At 36.7% G+C, this 17,920-nt stretch overlaps 1 protein-coding gene and 1 pseudogene across 3 annotated transcripts; both read left to right on the forward strand.

The window, feature by feature from the left end:
• Window positions 1-409: 409 nt before the first annotated feature.
• Window positions 410-5,276, forward strand: LOC143615724 (disease resistance protein RUN1-like; annotated as a pseudogene). The gene is made up of 6 exons (XR_013150524.1): window positions 410-879; window positions 1,607-2,732; window positions 2,815-3,099; window positions 3,615-3,958; window positions 4,361-4,877; window positions 4,961-5,276. The product of XR_013150524.1 is annotated as a disease resistance protein RUN1-like (transcript).
• A 7,741-nt stretch (window positions 5,277-13,017) lies between these two features.
• Window positions 13,018-17,656, forward strand: LOC143615714 (alternative NAD(P)H-ubiquinone oxidoreductase C1, chloroplastic/mitochondrial-like). 2 transcript variants are annotated; one of them, XM_077088776.1, is made up of 10 exons: window positions 13,018-13,098; window positions 13,421-13,516; window positions 13,603-13,669; window positions 13,753-13,936; window positions 14,036-14,129; window positions 14,209-14,421; window positions 15,182-15,559; window positions 16,181-16,257; window positions 16,581-16,684; window positions 17,091-17,656. In XM_077088776.1, the coding sequence occupies exons 3-10, from the start codon at window positions 13,645-13,647 to the stop codon at window positions 17,228-17,230; spliced, it is 1,215 nt and encodes a 404-aa protein (XP_076944891.1). In that variant the 5' UTR covers window positions 13,018-13,098; window positions 13,421-13,516; window positions 13,603-13,644; the 3' UTR covers window positions 17,231-17,656. The 2 variants fall into 2 exon arrangements, with proteins under 2 accessions (XP_076944891.1, XP_076944892.1); XM_077088777.1 differs by lacking the exons at window positions 13,018-13,098; window positions 13,421-13,516; window positions 13,603-13,669 and having other exon boundaries at window positions 13,796-13,936; window positions 14,032-14,129.
• The last annotated feature ends 264 nt before the right edge of the window (window positions 17,657-17,920 follow it).

Below are 17,920 nucleotides of genomic sequence, written 5' to 3' on the forward strand. Positions count from 1 at the left end.
TGTGTAACTTTTTTACCGTATAATATTATCTTTATATATGTGATACATCTTTTTTGTATTTTACATTATGTTACTATTTAAAAAAATAACTTATTTTAACATGTGTGCTACACGGGTAACTAACCTAGTATATATATATATATATATATATATATATATATATAATACAACTAGTCTTTTATTATCGAGAAGGAAACTTTCAAAGAAATTAAATTAAACAACAAATATGAAAACAGAAAATACGACTTTTGACTTTTGATGGCATGACAAAGTCAGCTTCAACTACTATCAGACATCTAATGTAATAACCAACCAGCCAACCAACCATTTGCTTCATTATCAAATTATTACTAAACCATTGTCAAACTTCCATTTTCATATATCATTCACTATTGTTCATCTTACTGAAATGTCAGGTTATGATGTATTTATAAGTTTTAGAGGTAAAGATACTCGTTATAACTTCACCAATCATCTCCTCAAAGCACTGAAGGAGGCCACCATTGACCCGTTTTACGACGATGAAGGACTCCGGATAGGTGATTTTTTAAAACCTGTATTAGAGAATGCAATTAAATCATCTAAGTCTTCCATTATTGTGCTGTCCGAGAATTACGCGTCTTCAACATGGTGCCTTGATGAACTTGCACTCATCATGGAACAACAGGATCATATTGTTTACCCGATCTTCTATCATGTCAACCCTTCCGATGTCAGGAAGCAACGAAACAGCTTCAGAGAGGCCATGGCTGAGCATCAACATAGGATGGAGGCGGAGCCGAATGCAGAGAAACAAAGTCAACTGTCTCAGAAGATTGAGAAATGGAAGAAAGCCTTAACGGATGTTGCTAATATGAAAGGAGTCGAAGCGAATGGCAGGTAATCATATTTTATAAAACTTGTATATGCTCAGTCGAAGATAAAGTGTTTTAGTTAATTTGTTGAATATATATGATTTGGAAGTGGTCACTATTTATTCCATGAATTTTGTTTGAAATTAGGACAAACAAAAGAGGGTTAAATGGCTTAAGGAAAGAGGGTTAACAATTTTGGTTTGCAGAGTTGTACAAGTGTTGTCAGCTTTTGTCTGGTGAAATGGAAATTTCGTCGGTGTTCTATCAAATGAAATGGCGGAACCAGTTTGAATAATTTATGCAACTGTCATTTGAAATGACATATCTTGAATCATACTTGTTAGACAAGTACATCTTTGATTTGATGTAATAGCTTTTTTCATGGGATATGCCCATAAAAATGGCAAATCTTAAAATATTTAAACTAGTTCCGCATTGAAATGGCGGAACACCAACAAAACTTTCATGCCACCATATAAGAGCTGTGCTAACACAAAGGATCCGGCATTTGAATTGACGAGTCATTAAACACACAAAGAAGAAAAAAAAAACATTTCCCCTTCATTTTTCTATCCATTTTGAAAACAAAAAAAAAATCTTTATTCAATTGTGGAAAAATGCTACGATGAATATATTGCACGTTGTTTTATATAGTTTTGTCAAAATGGATGATTCTTGACAAGCTCTTCATTTTTGTTTATGTAATATTACTTGGGTGGTATCTTCTTGTTCTAATGCGATCTGTTCCACAGCGAGCCCGAACTTATTGAAGTAATTGTTAAAGATATAAGTAGCAGACTGGAGCTACACAAAAGGAGTGAAATTCCAAAATTAATTGGGATGGAGGATTCAGTTAGGATCATCACTTCATTCTTGAAAGATGGATCCGATCAGCAAAGCACAGAATTTTTCACAGTATGGGGAATGGCTGGGATTGGGAAGACGTATTTGGCAGACTATATCTTCAAGTCACACTATCGAAAGTTTGATAGAAGCTGCTTTCTTCGAGATATCGAAAGGAAGTGTACCTCACCAGATGGGTTGCTTGATCTGCAGAAGCAGCTCCTTGAAGATACTAAAGCGAGAAGTTGGGAGGCCATAAAAGATGTTAGCGTGGGCACCTCGAGGATTGAGAAGTCAATTTCCGAGAAAAGAACTCTTCTTGTTCTTGATGGTATAGATATGGTTGAGCAACTGGATGTGTTACTTGGGACAAAAGGCCTTCACACAGGAAGCAAAGTCATTATAACATCTAAGAGCGAATTGTTAACAGAAAAATGTAGGTTGTTTGAAACACAAGCTCCATCAAAGCATACAAAGCTCAAGCTTCAAGGCTTAAAAGATATGGAAGCTCTTCGACTTTTAAGTTGGCATGCCTTTGGACGTAACGAACCTAATGAAAGTGACAAGACGAAGGCTAAAAAGGTCGTAGAATACTGTCAAGGTCACCCATTGGCTCTTAAAGTTTTGGGCAGTTCTTTACGTAACGATGATGATACATGGGATGACATCTTGGAATCACTAGGGAAACAAATTAAACCAAATATTGAAAAGGTCTTAAGAATAAGTTTTGATGCATTGACATCTGCACAAGATCAGAAGTTGTTCAAATATATTGCTTGTTTATTCGTTGGTGAAGATAGAAAGTCCACCGAAGACATACTAAAATCTTGTGGTCTATGCAAACCATCTGGGGTTAAGACTCTCATCAATAGGTGCCTTCTCACTATTGAATATCCTGATAAATTGATGATGCATCAGCTTCTTCAAGACATGGGGCGGGATATAGTCCGCCAAGAATCACCTGAGAAGCCATGGGAGCGTAGTATCTTATGGCGTCATGAGGAGTGTTTGGATGTGCTGCAACATTATAAACAAGTAAATACATATTATTTGTACTTTGATTAATTTGTATATATACACATAACTTCTAATCATTTATTATTTCAAATATTCTTAGAGAACAACAATTATTCAAGGACTTGCCCTTGATATGAGAAGATCTCGTGTAACAAAAGGTTGCTTTGAGACACATGCTTTAAGTGAGATGCATACATTAAGACTGCTCCAACTTAATTATGTACTACAATTCAGTGGATCCTACAAGAATTTTCCCCAAGGTTTAAGATGGCTGTGCATGCACGGATTCCCTTTAAGTTATATACCGTTAGACATACAAATGGAGAATATGGTAGCTCTTGACATGTCTAATAGCAAACTACAACAACTTTGGAAGAAACCCAAGGTATTCCACTTATTTTGTCTGATGCTTTAATTAAAAGGTGATCAACAAGATGTTTTATTTTCTTTGAACTTGATTAGTTAAACATAACTGTAAATAATTGTGTTCAGAACTATTGTTTATATTTATATAAGAATTTTTGTTGTTATAGAAACAAGTTTTCTTTAAACAAATTTATAGTTTATAAAATGAAATACTGAAATTTTGATGTGATATAGAGTCTATATAGTTTGCGATCTTGCAATATTGAAATACGTTAATCGTTAATATATTCATGGTTCTCTTCATGTGATCAAATCATTAGGTTATACAATTTTAAAGTTATATAAAACAAAAATTCGTATATTATATATTACAGATATTTTGAATGTGTTTCTTAACACTTGTGTTTAAATAATCATGTTTAAAAAAAATAACAATATCTTGTTGATCACCTTTTAAGACTTACATAAATGTAGGTTTAGTATCTTTGCAACACTAACATGGATCTTAATTTTATTTATTTTTAAATTTAATAGCAGTTAAGCTCACTGAAGTTTCTCAATCTTAGTAATTGTTATGAGCTTGTTAGCGTGGGCCACTTCTCCGGTCTCCCTCAACTTGAAAAGTTGATCCTTGCAGGATGTACAAGTCTAGTTGAGGTATGTGAATCAATAGGCGTTTCGTGTCAAAAACTTGAAGTCCTTGATCTCAGAAAATGCGATAAGTTGACGAGACTTCCAAGAAGCATCCAAGGATTAGAGAACCTTACTCAACTTCTACTTGATGGCTTTATAAATCTTGGTGAATCATTTGAAGTTGAAAAGTTTGACGATGTTAAGTCGAAGTCTCATGGGACTTCCTTCTCTACCACGGTACCAAGCAGTTCCAAGTCCCTTGTGAGTCACTTAACAAAATCAAAAAGAAGTTCCAAGTCCCTTGTGAGTCATTTACCAAAATCATCATCCCTTGTGAGTCATTTACCAAAATCATCAACAAGTTCCAAGTCCCTTGTGAGTCGTTTACCGAAGTCATCAACAAGTTCCAAGTCCATTGTGAGTCATTTACCAAAATCATCAACTTCCAAGTCCCTTGTGAGTCACTTACCAAAATCACCAGGAAGTTCTGAGTCCCTTGTGAGTCACTTACCAAAATCATCAACAAGTTCCAAGTCCCTCGTGAGTCATTTACCAAAATCATCAACAAGTTCCAAGTCCCTTGTGAGTTTACCAAAATCACCAACAAGTTCCAAGTCCCTTGTGAGTCATGTACCAAAATCACCAATACGTTCCGAGTCCTTTGTGAGTCGTTTACCAACATCACTAGTAACGTTGTCTCTTATAAATTGTAATTTGTCTAATGAATTCTTTCCAATGGAGTTTAGTCGCCTTTCAATGTTGAAGGAGTTAAATTTGGATGGAAATCCAATTGATTCCATGCCTGATTGTGTGAGAAGCCTTAAAAAGTTGGAGAGACTGACTTTTACATGGTGTGATAACCTGAAAACAATCTTGCATGCTCCACTCCAATTAACGTATTTGGGTATAGAACGTTGCAACTCACTGGAGCAAATAACATTTGATCCAGATAAGCCAGCTCTACCTGAATTCGTGTATTTTGATTCTATTAATGTGACTGAGATTCAGTACACGTTCAAAATGCAAGCTCTATCAGAGATTGATGAGGAGGTACTACGCTGTTTAGACTGGATTATTAATACAGAATATTTGGAATATTGTCTGTTTTCGATTGCCGATTGTCATGGATATTACTATTACACCGAAAAAAGAATTCCAATGCAGGTAGAGTCTCTTAATATATAATTAATTTTCCTCTTTTAGTATGCATTTATGTGATTCAAGCTAATAAAAATTTCATGTGACAGATGCTTTTTGAACATGGAATATTCAGTACATATCTTCAAGGGCAAGAGGTTCCAAAGTGGTTCACTCAAAGAAGCAACGGGTCATTGTTTACTTTGCAATCGTCTCCTAAAAATGGTAAGATTCGGGGGCTAAATGTGTGCATTGTGAGGACGGTTTCAAGCATGAAAGAAGTTGGTCCTTCAAGAATTGAAATAAGGAATTTGACAAAGAACACCTCATGGACATACGAGCCTAGGATGTATGTTCTCGTAGATGATGATGAGTTTAAACATGGTGATGAAGTAGTTATAGTATGGTTAAGCCATTGGATGTTTGGAAATAATGAGTTTGAAGATGTTGATCAAGTTATCATTCACTTTAGTGTGAAATATCATTATCTCGCTGATGGACGTTTTTATTTGTGCTATGGTGGCGAGGGACAAGATTATGCAAATGTCAGGGAGTATGGTATCAGCCTTGTGTATGATGACGATGATAATGATGATAACGGTGTCGATGGTGGAAATGAGAAAGAAGATCCCATGGGTTATTACAAGTCTTGGAAACATATCTTCGGTAAGGATCTCTCTGCTTTTGAAGCATCCTCAAGTCGAGGACACTACCTTCTAACACCCTCGCCAAATGATGAAGAATAGAGTTAAATGCACAACAACTAGTTTTAGTTACCAATAATACTCCCATTTGTATGGTTCAACCTTAAAATCTACATGGAAGGCGATCAAACTAAATTTTAGTGATTTTGAGAAGAACGGCTCGGGTTGAAAATGAACAGTTTAAGCTCAAACAGGCTGTGAAATTTGAAGTGTTGAATGGGTCCTTTTGAAAATCGCAGAGGTTGCCCATTTGAAATTTGGTGAGATAGTTTTCTAAATATGAATGTTGAAATGTTGTAATCAAATTGAGATGGAAGGTAATTAAATATATTTTTGGTAAGTTTTATTTTTAACATCTAATGCGAAAATACATAGCGTGTGATGAATCAATCTTGAATATTAATAAAATTAAGGGTTTATTATGTTATTTTACTTATTTGAATTGTAGTAGGTTTAGGAAATATATATCTTGGTGAGCAAGTTTAATAAGTCTATAAATAGGGTCTAGATTATTAGTTTTAAGAGTGAGTTGAGAGAGAGTTGACAGAGAGTTAAGAGAGGGTCAAGGAGTCTCATCTCCATGTATGTTTGACAAGTTCGTGAAGTTCGTTTGTTAAGTTCGTTTGATATATGAAAAGAGTCGTGGGTTGTCACCCCAATATCGTGTGTTCGTTTGTTTGATAAGTTCGTTTGATTCGATTGTTTGATCCGTCTGGGCCAACAATTGGTATCAGAGCTTAGGCTCGTTGTTCGTTGAAGTTTGTGGGTTTCTTGTTTGAAGAGTTTGGAAGAATCGTTGAGCATCAACTTCTTGGGTGGCGTACGTTCTTGCCAAGGGCAACCGGTAGCAAGATTAAGCAAGGTGTGGTTACTTTTGTTCAATAAAAAAAGTTAATTAAAGTTGGTGCAAATTTGATATAATGCCTGCCTACCAGTGTTTTATTATTCAACCCACAGGTGACTTGCTTTCCAATTTGAAAAAGAAGTCCTAATTATATAAAGAAACCAAAGGAGGTTATTTTGTTTTGTTGTGGGATTCAAATTAACACAGCATCAATTAGAAGAATTAATTAAGATAATAAAATCGATTCTTGCAAAGAGTTAATTTGTTCATGCTAAGTTGAATGACTTGTCGATCAAGTAAGAGAGAAAAGAAAAGTTTGTGAGGTTTGGTTATATATTGGAGATTGATTTCGAGATCGGGAATCAATTCCAACTGAAATAGCAAACAAGAAAGTAAAGATAGGATATGCACGATGGTGAGTGAGGGACTTCCAGTATTGACGAAATCGAACTACAAAGTATGGTCGACCAAGATGGAGGGATTTCTGAAAGAGTACGGTTTTTGGGATGTTATTGAACCTACAGTCGGCGTAGGTGTAGATGAAAGGAAGATGTACATGGCGTTGGGGTTCATATGTCAAACCCTACCGGAAGACATCTTAGTACAAGTTGGCATGCTCATGAATGCTAAGGAAGCATGGCGTGTTTTGAAGATTCAATTTCTTGGAATTGATTATGTACGAAAAGTAGAAGATGAAAAAGCAGCTCTAGAAGCCGCTGAGAAAGAAAGATTGGATAAGATCGTTGAGAAGGAAAGACTGGATGCTATTGTTCAAGAAGAACAAGCACGTAAGAAAGATGCTCTAGAAGCTACAGAGATAGAAGAAGCTTTGCAAGCTGTTTTGAGAAGTGAAGGTAAAGAAAGGTTGAATGAAGAAAAAGAAAGAATTTCTTCTTCTTCAGAAGAAGAGAAGATGGAGAATCTTAAGATCGTTGAGAAGGAAAGACTGGATGCTATTGTTCAAGAAGAACAAGCACGTAAGAAAGATGCTCTGAAAGCTACAGAGATAGAAGAGGCTTTGCAAGTTGTTTTGAGAAGTGAATGTAAAGAAAGGTTGAATGAAGAAAAAGAAATAATTTCTTCTTCAGAAGAAGAAGAGAAGATGGAGAATCTTAATGTATGTTTTTATGACTCAAACAACCTTGATGATGAGAAAATTGATAAGATAAGTGAGCAAAAAGGAAGCAAGAAATCTGCTACTGATGATGATAAGAGGGAGGATATTGTATTGAATGAAAGGAATGGTGCATCTAACAAGTTTGCAGATTTAGAAGTGTATGTGAAAGCCAACAATTAAGCATTTGTTGATGAAAAGTCAGAACCGAATGAAAGGTTGAGAAGAATTGCCAGAATGGAAGGTTCAGTAGGGTCTGATAAAGAATGAATGAATAGCCCATCTGCAAGTTTTGATGAACAAAGAATGAAAAGAAAAGTGAAAAAGAAGAATGTGGAGAATGAAGTGGTATGTGAGATCAATGTGGATGGTTTGAATGATAAGCGTGAAGAACCTGCTAAACAGGTTTGTTACAAACAACCGAAAAGAAAGGGTAAAGATGAACCAATGATTAAAATTGAAGAATTGAGAGCGTTATTGGGAATTCAAGACCTTGGCGGTACAAAGGAGATGAACAATTCAAGATTAAGGGGGTGAATGATGAATTAATCTTGAATATTAATAAAATTAAGGGTTTATTCTGTTATTTTACTTATTTGAATTGTAGTAGGTTTAGGAAATGTATGTCTTGGTGAGCAAGTTTAATAAGTCTATAAATAAGGTCTAGATTATTAGTTTTAAGAGTGAGTTGAGAGAGAGTTGACATAGAGTTAAGAGAGAGTCAAGGAGTCTCATCTCCATGTACGTTTGACAAGTTCGTGAAGTTCGTTTGTTAATTTCGTTTGATATATGAAAGGAGTCGTGGGTTGTCACCCCAATATCGTGTGTTCGTTTGTTTGATAAGTTCATTTGATTCGATTGTTTGATCCGTCTGGGCAGCATGTGCCATATGATCAATTTTTTTGTTTGTCACCAAGTGACCCATTATTGTTTTCTTTTAGTGTATTGAATTATAGCTTAGCAAGTTGATTCCATATTGTTGTAAACTTACTATTTCAGAGACAATGAGTTTAACTTGAACCTGCATCGTAGATTTGTTGTTAAATGTATTACTCATTACTTAAATATGTATTAAACAAAATTTGAAAAGAAAAACAAGCCAAACCCGCCAAGTCTCGCTAATGTTGAATATGAGCTTAACTTTAAGCTCAACTGGGAGATCACAAGCCAATCAAACTCAACTCGTATATATATGAGTCTTTGTTGCTCAGCCCACTCGTTAAAATCCTTATATGCTACCACATTGATGGTGTTGCTTTGATATTCTTTGTCAATCTGGTGCACTCATGTGTCAATGTCATGCATTTGTTGCATGTAAATCTATTCTTTCATGTTGAGTTCCTTTGAATTTCTAGTGAACCCTATGGCCCAACAAAACCATGTTTGAATCTTAGCCGCGATAAGTGAGCTAGAAAAATGCAACAATAATAAGGGCACTTAGGCTATGTGTAGTGGAGGGGCTACAATTGAGGGCGAATTGTGACACGTGGCGCCCAATTAGCATGGAGTGGAAATTTGTTTTTGGGGTGTAATGGTGTAGGGGCTACAAGTTGGGCCAACAGTGTGGTTTTTTATTATTTTCTTTTTATAATTAAACTAATTAAATAAAAACCAATTTATTTAAATAATTAAATAAAAATGCATTAAAATTAAAAAGAAATACAAAAAAAAACATAACTAAAAAAATACATAACTAAAAATATTAAAAAAACATAACTAAAGAAAAAAAAACATAACTAAAAAAGAAACTAATATTCGTAATATTCGCGCATTTTTCACGTTGGCGTTGCATCAATAATGCGACATCCTCGTGAAACCCCTCCGCTTTGAGGGATTCGTAGTCGTCTTCATTTGTTTTAATTTGAACGTTTGATTCAGCTTTTCTTGTTGTTTGTTGGATGCTCGAATGTCGGCTCCAATTACGGTGGCATTTGTTTCTAAACAACCGACCAACTCGTTTATTTTAACGGGCTCCGTATTGAATCGTGTTGACGACGAACCTTCCCCCTTATTTTTCCTTGATCTCCCGCGTGGTCGAGGCAACTCCTCTACCTCATCTTCGTCGAGTATATTCAAATCATCGGCTAAATTGACCGTGTCGTCGAGTAAGAAGCTACGAGCATCGGAGGGTGTGTTTGGTGTGATCGGATTTGTCGACGACGATGTCTTCGACCTTTTTGAAGGTCGGGATGAGCAGGCTCGTCGGGCGGCCGGAACGGTTGGTACCACATTCCATTTCGAGCAACGACGTAGCTTGTCCCAACAACTCAAATACTTGAACGGTTTCCCGGGCCGCTCAACAGTGTGACCATGAGCTCGAAAGTCGCTCAAGGCTTGACCTATAATGTCGACGTCGTTATGCCCGCTACGCCAGCCGGACCCCTTCAACCGGTTAATTATCCCGGCAAGTTTTTGACAATCGGCGTTAAGCCCCTTCCAGTGGGCTTGAACCGCTTCTTTTCCCCGGTAGTCTTCGGGTTTACATGTTATCGCGAGCCAAGCTTCAAATACTTTCTTCCAAAACACACCGGTGGTTTGAAAGTTAGCTACAAATTAAATTTATTTGTAACAGTTAGTATATATTTTAATAAACACTAAATACATTTTTAATAAATACTTAATATTAAAAAACTTACCGACGTCGGGATCCTCCGAAATGACGATCCAAGCCCTTGCAAGGGCCACCTCCTCCTCATCGTTCCAATGCTTGTATGGATCACGTTGCGCCTTCGTCTCCCCCGGTTGTTTTGTTTTTGTGTTTACGGGTCGGATTTTTGCTTGAACCGGAGGCCCGTGACGTTTGCGTATCCGGTACCGTCACCGGCTCCGACTCCGGTGGTGTAGACCCGAACGCCGACATTGTGTTTTGGGGGCTGAGAAAGTTGGCGTACATGTTTAGGTTCGGGTCGGAAAGTTGATACGGATAGCTCGGTTGGTTCGGTTGGTTCCATTGTAAGTTCGGTTGGTTCGGTTGGCTTGATTGCGAACCATACGTTTGACCGAAACCAGGGAATTGGTAGTTCGGTTGGCTCGATTGCGAACCATACGTTTGACCAAAACCAGGGAATTGGTAGTTCGGTTGGCTCGATTGCGAACCATACGCTTGACCGAAAGCAGAGAGTTGGTAGTTCGGTTGGTTCGGGTTGTTTCTAGGATTCATTTTGTTTATTTTTTGTAAGAAATTGGGTATGATTTGTGTATAAAATGGATATAAGATGGAGAAGAAGGGTGTATGTTTATATATATATATTGTTTAATTTTTTTTAAAATTTGACCGTTTCACAACGGTCATTTTATTAAATTATTATTATTTTCTTCTTCAACGGGTGACAATTATACCTCGCCCTCGCCCATTTTTGCCCAATTATCGCCGGGGGGGGGGGGGGGTGTTCCACCTCTTTATCGCCCATTTTCGCCCAATATTCCCGCCCAGTACACATAGCCTTATTAGTCTCCTTTTAATTTTATAGTGATGAATCCTGCACGCGTTCCTAAGAAAAATTGAAAAGTCAATTTTGATTTTTTGGTTGGTTTGACCAAAATGTCAATGAAAGTGAAAGCATGAAAGATGGTCTTGGTCATAGAGAGAAGTGCTGGATGGATTTAAGTTGGAGTTAATTTGGCTTTTCAGTTGGAGATATTGATTTTGGGGTGACCATGGTCAAATTTTATTTTATTGAATTGAGTATAAAAATTTGTTATTTTAATATGATTATTATTATTTTTAAGTTTTGTGCTGAGCGGAAAGTCAGCGTTGACCAAAAGGTCAACAATGGGGTATTGATGGTCCACCGTCCATGTCAGGTATCGGTCAATAGGCTTTATTGTTGTTATGGGCACTATTATTAACCCATATAGTAGAAATTGGTAGGGATGGCAAAAATCCCCGAATCCGACGGGGAAACCCGAAAACCGGCTTATTTCGGGTCGGGTCGGGTTTTGTTTTTTCGGTTTCGGGTCGGGTTTCGGAGATTGTTTCGGGGATTGTTTCGGGTTCGGGTTCGGGTTCGGGTTCAGGTACCCCCGCCCCGACCCGCCCCGATATAATATATAAATATAAATATAAATAATATATATATACATATATTAAAAACCTAAACCTAACAATCTCAAATCTCTATCTCTCTGCTTAATCGCCGTCTCAGTTCCACTGTTCCAGACTACCACCGCAGTCCGCAGCCACTCAATCTGCAGCACCAGTGCACCACCAATCCACCATCACCTAACAAGGAAAAGGAAAGTGACTGATTAGGTTACACTGCAGCACCAGTGACTCCGCCACCGCCATTCCGCCCCCGATTCACTCAATCGCTGTCTGCACCACCATCACCATCCACTCAATCGCCGTCTGCACCACCGGACCACCCTCCTCCTCCTCGTTCTCATCCTACCACTCTACCAGGCTACCACCTGGTTTTCGGGTTCGGGGATCGGTTTCGGGTTTTCGGGTTCGGGGACGGGGCGGGTCGGGGGGGTACAAAAAACCAAACGGGGAATCCCCGAATTAAACCCGACGGGTAATGGGGCGGGTACGGGGATGGTTTTTGGTTTCGGGTTCGGGTTCGGGTTAAGCAAAACCCGCCCCAAACCCGCCCCGTTGCCATTCCTAGAAATTGGTTTGTTGTAACTAATATTAATCATAGGTAGGGACCGATCAGAAATATTTACACCGTTTAGAAACAATTAACAAAAATTAAGAAAAATGGATTCTGATCTAAACAAGCCAGGTTGGAGTCGTTTTTTAAGAAGAAAGACCGGGTTTGCTAGGTTAAAAATGTTTAACCAAATCGGGTTAGACTAGACGGGCTCAAACCAGTTCAATGTAAAATAGTAAGAATAGTAAAATGGTAAATCAGGCAAGTAGGGCCGGCCCAAATCCCAACTTTTACTATTAAAATAAATATGACCTATTAATCTAGAAGAAATGTTATGCTAAACAACTTGACACGAATACTAAAATAAAAGTGTTAAAACTAACAAACTAGCATTTGAACGTGGAAGTTAAATTAACCACATCATCCTGTCCTTCTCTTCTTCTTCTTCTTCTTGTTCGTGTTGTCTGTAATAAACTAATAATCATAGTAATATCCAGATTATTATTATTATTATTTTTATTGCAATGGCTCATCATCTCAATGCTGCCGCCTCACTCCTCCCAACTCTCAATCGTAAGTTTCAATTCGTTGAAATTAGATTCCACGAATTACTTTATCTTCGAAATTCATTATTACGTTGAAATTCATCTTGTAAACTTTCAGAAACTATCAATAATGTTAATTATAACATAGATAAAATTAACCCTTAATTAGAAGCAAAGGAGATACAAATTTACAATACAATTGATTTGAATTTCTCATAGGGATTAAAAGTGATTTGACTTTAAATAATTTTGTATTTCAGGTGGAGTTGTTCATTGGGGAAAAATGTTCCACTGCTCATCTTTCGCAAAGTTTCGCTCGAATTTCGTTGGTATTTGGGAGTAGTTCAAGGAGTCTGGTTATTTCTGCATCAGTCGGGAAGAATTTGGACAGCACGGAAGGTTCTCGAGAAGAGGATATAAAACCTTATTCATGGCCAGATAAAAAGGTTGGATTTTTGGCTTGACTCGCTTGTTGTTAGATAGATCTTAGATGCATATTACTTGTGGTGTTTGCTTGCTTGTCGACTTGTCGTACTGAAATCATACGTTTAATAAGTATAAAACTCTTATCGGGTTTCATTCTAGTTGTTACCCGACATGGATAAAAGATAGAAAATCGAAACATCTAAAAGTGTAGTATGGTTAGAACTTAGGAAAGCCTTTATGTGTGTTTATAAACAAGCCTTTAATTCCAGACTTCGAATGTGTTAGAATACGGGTTAATCAATCGTCTTCGTTTTGTTAACACTTTATTCTTATTTGTTATAGAGGCCACGGGTGTGCATACTTGGTGGGGGATTTGGAGGACTATATACTGCTTTAAGATTGGAATCACTCACATGCCCCGACGATAAGAAACCGCAGGTAACACTGGTGGACTTTTCACATGATAAGATTCTTTTTTTCCTAATAGCAGGTCATATCATATACAAGTTTAGTAATTGCTGCAGGTGATTCTTGTTGATCAATCTGAACGCTTTGTCTTTAAGCCCATGTTGTATGAGCTTCTAACCGGAGGTACATGCTTTCATTCAATGTTTAATGCTCAATTTTGACCATTGTATACTGATTGCTTGAAATTTAATTTTGAGTTATTTTAGAAGTAGACGCATGGGAGATCGCTCCTCGGTTTTCAGATCTGCTTGTAAACACCGGCGTGCAGTTTCTAAAAGACAGGGTGAAAGTCCTCAGTCCATGTGACCATGTTGGAACAAATGGGCCTAACGTATCTGGATGTGGAGGAACCGTTCAGCTTGAAAGTGGACTTGTTATTGAATATGATTGGTATGAAACCCCACAAATTACTTTCTATTTTTCCTTAAAAAAATATTGCTTTGGGCTCATGTGCAGCTGCTAATTCTATGTTTGTATGTGGGCAGGCAGGTTGGTACTTTCTTTAGGAGCTGAACCGAAGCTTGATATCATACCAGGTGCTGCTGAATTTGCACTACCCTTCTCGACCCTTGATGATGCTTTGGTAAGTTTATGTTATCTTTATTATCTGCAAATGTTTGCAAATTGATGGCTAAGTTTCTAGTTTGTATATTGTGATGCAGAAAGTAAATGAGAAATTAACAAAACTGGAGCGTGAGAATTTTGGTAAGGCAAATCCAATTCGTGTGGTGGTGGTAGGACTCGGTTACTCGGGTGTTGAGCTGGCAGCTACAGTGTCAGAAAGACTGGAAGGTAAAGGAGTTGTGCAAGCCATCAGTGTTGACTCCTCAATCTTACCAACTGCACCTCCTGGAAATAAAGAAGCTGCATTGAAGGTAGTAAAGAGACTTTTCTTTTATTATTAATCAGTTCATATGGTGGTTTTTAAAAATTAAATTTTGAAGTAGCTATTATATGACTTACCTGAAAGATTTCTTTGTACATTTACTATAGATATGGCTAATGGGTGGTTGGGTTGGATATATGGTCAATAAGGGTTGACCCTCAACAGTTTTGTTTATTACTTTTAAACAGTAGTAGAGAGTTTGTTATTACAATAATAATTAAAATTAAATGATATGCATTCTGATTCCAAGGGACATCTGAACTCTGAAGTATGAGCCTGTGATGGTAATTTCAACTTGCTTAAAAATGGTCAATTCAGGTTGTATTTTATTGATAAGGGGTCAAATGTAGGAAATCAGCTAAAATGACAGGTCAAACTGGTTGAACATGCTAAACGGCTCATTGTCGCCTAAAATGTATTCAAATCCTTACAATTGTATATTTTATTCAAAATACATCTTTTTATTATAAATATGTAGTTTTTGTGATCAAATTTGAATTGCTTATTCTTTGCAACTTACAAAAAGATGTTAGTAGAACAACCTAACCGCTTTGACATGCTCATAAGTGGTCTTTTATTACCTGAACCGATCTGACCCGCAACCCAACTTGGCCCGCAAACCTATTTTCCATCTCTTGTTATAGCCTAATGTGTCAATATTATATCGAGTCTTACATGGTATGCTATAACCTTAATGAATCTTATATTTCTTCATGTTAACATATCTCAAAGTAAAAGATATTTCACAGGTTCTAAACTCGAGGAAAGTTGAACTTCTACTAGGATATTATGTGCGACGTATAGGAAAATCAGGTGATTTCACAAGTTCAGATGTTGCAGCAAAGGACAGTAATCCTGAACAGTTAATTCTTGAGGTGCAGCCTACTGAAAAAGGTGCAAAAACACAACTTCTAGAAGCCGATTTGGTTCTGTGGACTGTTGGAAACAAGTCATTACTTCCACAGTTGGAACCAAACGGTTGGCCCTTTGAGCTTCCTGTAACGGGTAGAGGTCAAGCAGAAACAGATGAAACTCTTCGAGTCAAGGGTCACCCACGCATTTTTGCTGTTGGTGATTCTTCCGCTTTAAGAGATCCAAAAGGAAAAGTGCTTCCAGCCACTGCACAGGTACTATATATGAGAATATGTTAAAAGTACAGTTGGGAAATGGCGGGTTGATAACAATAGTATATATAAGATTCAAGTGGAATCTTGGGAAACATAATCATTGCCATCAATATATATATGCAATTATAGTCAACTGCATAGGTTTTAACTTGTAATCTTTTTAAGAAAATGCTGCAATTTTCTGTCCCAAAATAGAATCCGACATTTGACTGGTCATAGTTTGAAGCACCCCAAAATCTTGTGATCTAAATAATTACTACCTCCGTCCCAATTTAAATGTCATAGTTTGACATTTTCGGTCTTTCTTGTTTAACTTTGACCGACAATATTTTTGTTTGTGTTACATAATATTTGATGTAAAATATATGAATGGATTGAGTTTTAAATGTATTTTACATTGATATAATTTTCATCAAGTATTATATGACACGAACAAAAATATTTACGGTCAAAGTTGCAAAAGAAAGACTTGAAAAGTCAAACTAGGACATTTAAATTGGGACGGAGGGAGTAATTTTTTTTGTTTGTTTTGGTTTTGTTTTTTAGTGTAGTAGTGTGCAAAGAAAGAGTATAATTTTGTCATTATCTTGTGTTTGGTGATGTGTTGTCATGATTTTCCAGGTTGCATTTCAGCAAGCAGATTTTGCCGGTTGGAACATTTGGGCTGCTATTAACAACCGTCCACTGCTGCCATTTAGGTTTGATGTTAAAATATCACTTTCGTTACGCGTAAAAATTCAACAGTTGACACAATACATATTTTTAAAGAAAATATTTGCCTATTTTTGAAATTAACTAAAATGGATGGACCAAGTTATATTAATCCATCTATTTATAATATTGATAGTGAACACATATTATTTTTATTATACAACAGACAATAAAGAAAAATAAATGTTAATATTTATGGGACTTTGTTATGTTTTGCAGCATCATTATAATGCTTGGTATTCACAACTCACAATACTATGAAACATATTTTTAATTATTCTTCAATATTTGATACATATTATGTGTACAGATTTCAGAATTTCGGTGAGATGATGGTTCTAGGGAGAAATGATGCTGCCATTACACCAAGTTTTATTGACGGGTTAACATTGGAGGGCCCCATTGGCCATGCTGGTAATTATTCTTCACTTTCTTTATATTACCTTCTGGTAGATGTGGCAATTTTGACCCATTTACTTTCCTGTGGTCAAACTGGTAAAACCATTCATTTTTAGCTAAAAAGGTCACGGGTCAACAGGGTCAAAAGTTGGCAAAAGTAATCTTTTTATTTCAAAAGTAAGATTATTAATAAAATAATATAATTATTGTAATCAAGACAACTAGTTATATATTAAAAACTAAAAAGATAAATTGGACAAAAAAGTGTTTTTGGTCAAACCAACCCGACTCGTTCCTACTAAGTCTCACTCATACCAAATATTATGGTTTGACCTGTTATCCAACCCGTTTATTTTGCCATTGCTACTTGTCATTAAACCTCAGAGATTGAATGATGGTTTTTTTCTGTTACAAAATGCAGCTAGGAAACTAGCCTACTTGATCAGACTACCAACCGATGAACACAGGGTTAAAGTTGGGATCAGTTGGCTTGCAAAATCTGCAGTCGATTCCATTGCAACGGTGCAGAGTAATATCACCAAAGTTCTTTCAGATTCTTGATCTTTGTTTGCAAAAATGAAATTCGAATGCTCTGTATAAGATCACAGTGATATATATAATTTCATTACTGAGGTCAAATAAGGTATTAGCCTCTTTAATGCCATTAATAGCACTGCTATGTAGTTTCTCTGGCTCTAAATCTTTTCATCTATACATTTTCTTCCATTTGTAATATTGTGGTTCCTTATATAATTATAGTGCTAGTCAAACAAAAGCTCACTCACATACCACGAGTAACCTAAACCCCTAGGCTCGTTAGGTTATGTACCAGTTTATATCAATATTACATAATGTAACGAGTAAACGTACCCGTACTAAAGCAGTATTTCCACCACAGCGTCCATAACTCCTTCAATTGAAACACCATCTACTTCTCGAACAACCCCATCTGTTCATCCTCTCATTATTACTTATCATCACATACCACGCCCCACAGGCCACAACCGCTGCCCCAGTCATTGAACATTCATATCCTGCTGTTTGGTATGTTAAAATTCTATATGATCTCGGTTCATTTTAGTCCCACTATTTCAGATCAATATCTTTTCATAAACCATTTTGCCAGTTCCTCTACGGAGGCTAAGTTCCGGATAGTGGCTTCAACAACAGAAGGGGAATGGTTAAACTCTCTAAACTTGGATACAAATCCATTGTGACCCCTACCTTCTATTGTGATAATTAAAGCGCCAA

The sequence above is a fragment of the Bidens hawaiensis genome, unplaced genomic scaffold (assembly GCF_021521415.1).
Source record: "Bidens hawaiensis isolate Kalapana, Puna unplaced genomic scaffold, B.hawaiensis_p1.1 tig00044022_1, whole genome shotgun sequence".
NCBI lineage: Eukaryota > Viridiplantae > Streptophyta > Magnoliopsida > Asterales > Asteraceae > Bidens > Bidens hawaiensis.

Bases quoted from the DNA above. Each gene is read 5' to 3' on its own strand.
- LOC143615714 (XM_077088776.1), top strand. From the start codon at position 13,645: ATGTTGTATGAGCTTCTAACCGGAG. The intron at 14,130-14,208 runs GTAAGTTTATGT...ATTGTGATGCAG, and splicing joins CGACCCTTGATGATGCTTTG to AAAGTAAATGAGAAATTAAC. The intron at 16,258-16,580 runs GTTTGATGTTAA...TTATGTGTACAG, and splicing joins CGTCCACTGCTGCCATTTAG to ATTTCAGAATTTCGGTGAGA.